Source organism: Lineus longissimus, chromosome 8 (assembly GCF_910592395.1).
Source record: "Lineus longissimus chromosome 8, tnLinLong1.2, whole genome shotgun sequence".
Classification (NCBI taxonomy): Eukaryota; Metazoa; Nemertea; class Pilidiophora; order Heteronemertea; family Lineidae; genus Lineus; species Lineus longissimus.
Genome location: NC_088315.1, coordinates 4,496,192 through 4,503,128, shown reverse-complemented (window position 1 = coordinate 4,503,128; position 6,937 = coordinate 4,496,192). Strand labels below are relative to the sequence as shown.

At 44.1% G+C, this 6,937-nt stretch overlaps 1 protein-coding gene across 1 annotated transcript; it reads left to right on the top strand.

Annotated features, from left to right (window-relative positions):
• The first annotated feature begins 348 nt into the window (after positions 1-348).
• LOC135492299 (protein-glutamine gamma-glutamyltransferase K-like) lies at positions 349-6,784 on the top strand. Its single transcript, XM_064778673.1, has 13 exons — positions 349-551; positions 1,893-2,017; positions 2,143-2,325; positions 2,581-2,847; positions 3,065-3,288; positions 3,604-3,784; positions 3,999-4,238; positions 4,473-4,588; positions 4,782-4,908; positions 5,076-5,363; positions 5,517-5,677; positions 6,050-6,183; positions 6,424-6,784. The coding sequence occupies exons 1-13, from the start codon at positions 457-459 to the stop codon at positions 6,566-6,568; spliced, it is 2,286 nt and encodes a 761-aa protein (XP_064634743.1). The 5' UTR covers positions 349-456; the 3' UTR covers positions 6,569-6,784.
• Positions 6,785-6,937: the final 153 nt, after the last annotated feature.

Genomic DNA, 6,937 nt, shown 5'->3' with positions numbered 1-6,937 from the left:
ATCTTCAAAGGGTTAAACTCGACCCGGGATGTTAACGTTAGACAACTCCCCCTGTTTTAAACTCGAAATACTACCCGCCCGAGTTTTGCTCACGTTTATGAAAACTCCTGCTGCCACCACGACGGAGTAGGCTTAAGTAAAGGCGTCCGATGAAGATATTTTGGTTGTACCCAGGGTACCCATGTTTTAACAGGCAACACTCTCTTTAAGACGGTTACTTCTGTCCCGCCGGTAGTAAGGCATTCCTTATCCTACGCACAACGGTTCGAAGTTTCTGGTTTTGGAACAATCTGCAGCAACATTATATTAGTCTCGCCATCACTACGCCGCGTCGCTACTGGTCTTTACAGGCGTCCAAAGTCAATACGTAACAGCTTTGAGCCCGGAGAAAGCCTGGGCACTACCACGATAAAAGGGATCAATTTAACTCGGGGTGTCGACAACATCAGAACAAACATGCCACGTCGCAGTGCTCGAAATGGTTCCGCCGGAGAACCCATCACATCGCCAAAACGGACAAGGACTGCTGCAATTGCGAGTTCTTCTTTCAGGTAGGCCAATGAAATTATATACGTTGTACGGGTATTCTTAAACAATTAAAGATTTCGAAACCGCAATCGACCTTTACCAAGGTTTTGACCTCGGCCGTGCAACGAAGCACTTCACGTGGCAGTTTTGTAGGAACGTATCATCATATTCATTTCCACATGATATCAATCATGTTTCCACCTGCGGTCCCGAGAGAACCTCGCCCAACAGACTTCGTGTTCTGTCTCTGGAAGACCAATGTTGGTACACCATGCCATATGATTTACTTTGTGTGAGAACGACGGTTGGATGGTGGGGGCGATGTTGTTGTTTTCTACAATATGAAAGAGGTAATTACGAGTATTATATGGTCGCCTGAATGTTTAATATCCATACCCGGAATGCCTTACCTCAAGTGACGCAACTGACGTAATATGTTGATAAGTCGCCGTAACCCGGCAAGGCTCTTACCACAGCTCATAATAAAGGACCCAGTGGACCTGTTGTATGATTTTGTACGATTTTAAACTAAGTATGGGGAGCCGAGTAGTCTTGTTTTGTGCCAGACAAACCCAAATGGGCCCACTTGTATGGGTTTATTTAGAATCATTTTTGAAATTTCGATGTTGACAGTCACAAGCGTCAACTATCTTTTTTGAAACACCCAGTACATCTAGTTTTGAATGGCCATCATATATGCTTATGTTTCCCAACGTAGTAATTCATTTCCCTGAACTGCTTCAAAAAAACCTTACTAGGCCAAGCAGTGCTCCCCGCTTGGCGAGTGCGCACGGCTAAAGAACCGTCTACGATCCAGACCTGGAATATGTATATCTGCTGCAAGCAGGTCAGACTCTAATAAGGACGCACTTAATATAGCCATAAACTACTTCCGGGATGGAGAGGTATCCTTGATTGACTGGATAGCAATCCAAAAGAAACAACCCAAGCATGTTGTCTGTTGGACAACTAACTAGCTCTACTAGCTCATGCTGACCACATGGGCTCCATCCACCCATGGGTGAAAGAAAAACAATTTCACGAATATTATAAACCTATGGGGCTATGCTAACTAATCCAAGTGGACATTTGGGATATATTATCAATAAGGTGTATGCACTAGTTATTTCAAACTCTACAATGAACTAACTTAACTAATGGTGAAAATGCCCTAGCCATAGCAACCACTAAACCAACGCCTAACTGAGACATGCATACTAGTGCAGTGTATACGGAATGTGCATCAAGGAAGTAGGTCATGTCCTGGATTTTTAACTTTGATTTGTTATATTCACCGGACGCTGTTCTACTGTACTGGAGACAGATTTCCTTTCACAACGTTCGCAAATTTCACTCTTTTTCAGTTCGAGGAACAGCATATTTCTTGGCGATGACGAAAACTTCGTTGGGAGGGTCCGCAAGAATGCGGCCGAGAGTTTCTTTGCTTCGAACCTCGCGTTGAGGACAGACATGCCAATGGAAACTGATGGTAAGCATAGAACTGAGGATAAGCCGATGTGAACGTTGAAAATATCCTCCTGGAAAACGTGTCGGGCCATGATTGTATTCTGACGGATAATGGTGTAATTCAGTTTAATTGTATTTTATTTGTAGAAACCCCACTCAAGCCAACGAAAGTGGATCTCAAGCTATCTGCGAACAGGGCAGCTCATCATACGGATGAGTTCGAACCAGAGAACCTGATCGTGAGGCGTGGACAAGGATTTCAGGTCACCTTCACCTTCAACAGGAACGTGGATAAGAAGCATGACGAAATAGTGCTGCAGTTCATGACGGGTAAAGCCAAGCATTGATTTATACTAATGCAGTTTAAGATGGCGAATTGCTGTCAGTGTATATATCTGTCACCGATATCTTCGAAACGAGCAATGGCGCGGTAAGCCGTGTAAAGATCGTTAATCTATAACGATCCTCTATCATCATACCACCGCACACTGGACTCTGGAGTGTGATATCTGGTATATACAAAATATGCCTCAATTGCAATTTACGTGTAACGAAAGCTCCAAAAAGAAGTTACTTTCTTTTCAGGTGATAAACCGCTGGCCGCCAAGGGTACGCTCCTCCGCCTCGCCGTCCAAGCAAAGCTGCCATCGTATCCGGACCCTGCAGAATGGCACGTGGCCTTCAACGATGAGGAATCTAATGTACAGAATGTGACCGTCCAAGTGTTCCCAGCATCTGATGCTTTAGTCGGAAAATACAGGTTATTCGTGGTGACCAACCCCACGGAGAATCAAGAATATCGCCACCCAATCGATGACGACTTCTATATTCTGTTCAATCCTTGGTGCGAAAGTTAGTATATTGCTTTGAATCATGGACTTACTGTAACTGCCAATGTTCTTGTTGACGGTAGAAGTTTGTCGCTCGCTCTTTCGCCATCTACATGTAAGTTTCGAAGCCACGGCCTTACGGCAGCGTTGGCCATTGTCGGTTTGCTTTTTGTTCCTAATGTGTCTGACAAATATCAATAGTACCAGCGATTGCAAACCCACGATTGTTTATTTCCTAGATGACCTGGTCTACATAGAAGATGCTGCCATGAGAGATGAATACGTGATGAATGACACGGGACGCATCTGGTGCTCCGCTCCTTCCTTCCCAGGAAGACCTTGGTACTTCGGCCAGTTTGACGATGCCGTCTTCGAAGCTGCCCTTTACCTCTTGGACAAGGGGGGCCTTCCTGACGGCGGCAGATCAAATCCGGTCCACGTTATCAGAACCATATCTGCAATGGTAAGACACTGTGCAAGACATGTTGTCTGGGTTCTTGGTATTGAGAGGGTCATGTGTTCGACGATAAGTGCAGCATTACGGCCGGGGGGATCGTGTTTTGTCAAGCATATGGCAATACGACAAAAACCGGACTGACGATTTATTTGGCCGAGTGCATCTCGAAGATGGTCTTTAAATTCAAAATTACTGGAGCAATGTGACAACAGCTGAGGACAGTCAATGAACCACAATTTCTGCACGATATCCCTGACTTGTCTGAACAACAGTAAACCTCTTCAAACTCCTATGAAGTGATTTTCCCCGGTTCTTTTTTAGGCTAACAGTAACGATGATGACGGCGGTGTCCTGACAGGCCGATGGACGGCAGAATACCCTGAAGACTCCCATAAGCCTTGGTCATGGACAGGTAGTGTCAATATTATGGAGGAATTCATGAAGACCAAGAAAGCTGTTCGCTTTGGCCAATGCTGGGTCTTCTCTGGTATCGTGACTTCACGTAAGTTAAAAGACATCTCAACGATTTTTAGAGGAAAAAAATTTCCTTGAAATGCTTTTTCGTCCTTCAAGTCTGTCAAATCGTAAAAAACATTTTTGGTAAATGTTTGCTCGAGTGAATACACATGTATCTTTGAGGAACTAACCTACTCCTTAATCAATCCTCGTCATTACAAGTGGCTTTAAGAAAAATTCATCTTACTTTTCTTCCACAGTGCTCCGTTCTCTCGGTATTCCTACAAGAAGCGTCACCAACTTCCAATCCGCTCACGACAGTGATAACAGTATGACAATCGACTTCCACTGGGATGCGAACGATGAGCCTCTGGATGACATGAACGATTCTATCTGGAATTTCCATGTCTGGAACGAATCTTGGTTCAAGAGACCTGATCTACCGGAGGGGTATGATGGTTGGCAGGCCCACGATGCCACGCCTCAAGAAAGCAGCGAAGGTTCGTTGATAGCTACGGCTGCGTACCAGTTTATGCCACGCGGCAAGTGCGCGGTGAAGATATGCTGAGGGGTTGACGGCTGACAGTGACAGGCCCATTATGCCACAACGGTGCATCAGTAGCTAAAGACATTAAAGTCAGGATTTACCGTCTGACAGGTTCGCTATCAAATTTCTGTAAAGCATGCTGTATTACATTTCATTCCAATTAAATGTATGTACTGTCTTCTTTCAGGAATGATGCGTTGTGGTCCTGCCCCATGCAATGCAATCAAGAACGGCGAAGTCTACCTTCCCTATGATGCCCAGTTTATCTTTGGAGAGGTCAATGGTGACAAGTGCTTTTGGCAGGTGAGAGTTCACATTTGTTTTTATAGCAACTGGGATGAAACAATTTACGTGCTGTCATTTTTACCGTAGTTTTCGCATACTGTTGTCAAGTCCATGCTCCTTCCCTTGCGTGTTACTATTGGAGTGGCTTATCGTGCGAACATGACACTTTTAGAGTGTTTCCGTGACTAGTCAATGCTTCTACATGTTTCAGGTGGACAAGAAAGGGGAGGCGACGTTCCTGTATAAAGACCAGTTCGCTGTGGGGAGAGCGATCATGACCAAAGCCGTGGGATCCGAAGCTGGGGAAAATGTGACGGGACACTACAAACACCGAGAAGGTGTGTATACATGTAATGGTCAATAAAATGACTGTATTGCTTCAATGATAACCTAGCTATGTCGGCTTTAGTCTGCGAATCACTATGAGTTATAACGCTATTTGTTTTTGCGTGCTTGGATCAAGTTTAATAAATGCGTATCATTTTTATCCCAACTCGTCTTCCAGGATCGGCACTTGAGAGAAAAGCGACCGCATTCGCCTGCCGCTTTGGCTCAAAGAGGGACAAGAAAATCTACTCGGAGAACTCGGCACAGGAAGTCACGTTCAAGATGAAAGCAAAGGAAGAACCTGTCCTTGGCGAGGACTTCGACCTCACCATTCAAGTGAAGAATAACTCGAGCCAAGCGCGGACATTCACGCTGACCATGTATGCCGTGGCCTCATTCTATACTGGAATTCCTGGGGAGAAGATCAAGAAGGAGGTGTTTGATAACCCTATTAAAGCGAACGAATGTAAGTGATGATTTTACTTTTCATCGAACCAATCCGTTTCCATTGCCCTTTGAAAAAAGAGCTTCGGGATTGCGAAAGGAAACCTATTGGCAAACATGCACTGTCTCAAGTCGTCAGCAGCAACTTCTGAACTATACATATCCCTCATTTCAGCAAAAGATCTCACTTTTGCCATTAAAGTAAAGGACTATATATCAGTGATCAAACCAGAGGCTGCCATCCAGGTCTATGCCAAGGCTTTCGTCAAGGAAACCAAGCAGAAAATGGCCAAGGTGCACAAGTATGCATTCCAGAAACCAGATCTACAATTAACCGTACGTATCAGGCCGGAGTTAGGATTCATGTTGTCGCTTGTCATGTTTCACTTGTGAAAGGTGCCACTGTGAATCGTATGTAGTCCACGCTTTTGAAAATACTTTAGTTGTTCGTTCTTCATGTCGCGCATGAAAATTAAACAGTGACTCGTTACATGTGGGAACGTGAAATTTATATAATCGTGGACAAACTATAAAAATTCTTCTCCACGTTGTTTCAATGGTTGACAATTTGAACGACATTTCTAGTGTGTCTTTGAAGCCATTATGATCAAAGCAGGAGACACCTTGTCTTTAAACAGTCGAGTTATGTGGTAAATACATCAATACGATGAGCATGTACCTTTCATTGTTTACTTTATACATGTACAGCACCCAGATTCCGTGGAGTGTGGCAAGACGTTCAAACTGGTCATGAAGTTCACAAATCCCCTGCAAGTGGCGCTCAACAACTGTTCATTCACATCAGAGTCACGTGGTATGGTGAGAGGGCACATCGAAACAAGGCAAGTTACATGTACATTCTTGCACTCCAATTTCAATATTGACTCAAACGTCTTCAACAGAGTTATTCATGCCAGGAATCCTGTCACCTTTTTGAACCGCCTATGTAAGAATTGTGTTGACCTTGCAACATCTCAGTCCAACTCCTTAGTTTGTTTCGAATAGTACTTAATATGTACATGTGGTTCTACTGCAAATTTGGTTGTTTTGATATAACTTTTTTGATATAACTCTTCTTTCAGTGGGAACGTAAAGCCAGGAGCCGAAGTTGTCCACACCATGGAATTGACCCCAAGAAGAGCTGGCCGCCGCACAATCATCGCGACCTTCAGCTCTGACCAGCTGAGCGACGTCACTGGAATGAGTACTATCACAATCAAGCGTTAGCTGAAGAAAAAACATGTCGAAAAATGTGGCATCGAACTTTCACTCAAAATCGAACAGCACTCGTCGCATAAAGCAATCCAAACGAGCTATTTTTGTTGCCCCGACTAGCGATCATAATAAATGTCCGACAGAAAGATCTCTCGTTTACATTAGTCATAGGTCGCTGTGATCGCTGTGTACATGTACGTAATTTTCAATAAACAGTATATGATACTACCGCAATAATGTATTTTCCTTGGCATTATTTCATTTCATTGCCCATTCCATTTATTTACACTTGCCGGTTAGAATCTATCCCCCCCCCCCCCCCCCATGAATTTGTTTCGTGAGGAGAACCAGTGTAACGTTAACGCTCAAAAGCGTTACACC

What these genes read in the sequence shown, in the direction of transcription:
- LOC135492299 (XM_064778673.1), top strand. Translation starts at nt 457, where the DNA reads ATGCCACGTCGCAGTGCTCGAAATGGTTCCGCCGGAGAACCCATCACA. An exon ending in GTTCAATCCTTGGTGCGAAA is followed by an intron (nt 2,848 to 3,064) that starts GTTAGTATATTG and finishes TTTATTTCCTAG; the next exon opens with ATGACCTGGTCTACATAGAA. An exon ending in TCAGAACCATATCTGCAATG is followed by an intron (nt 3,289 to 3,603) that starts GTAAGACACTGT and finishes GTTCTTTTTTAG; the next exon opens with GCTAACAGTAACGATGATGA.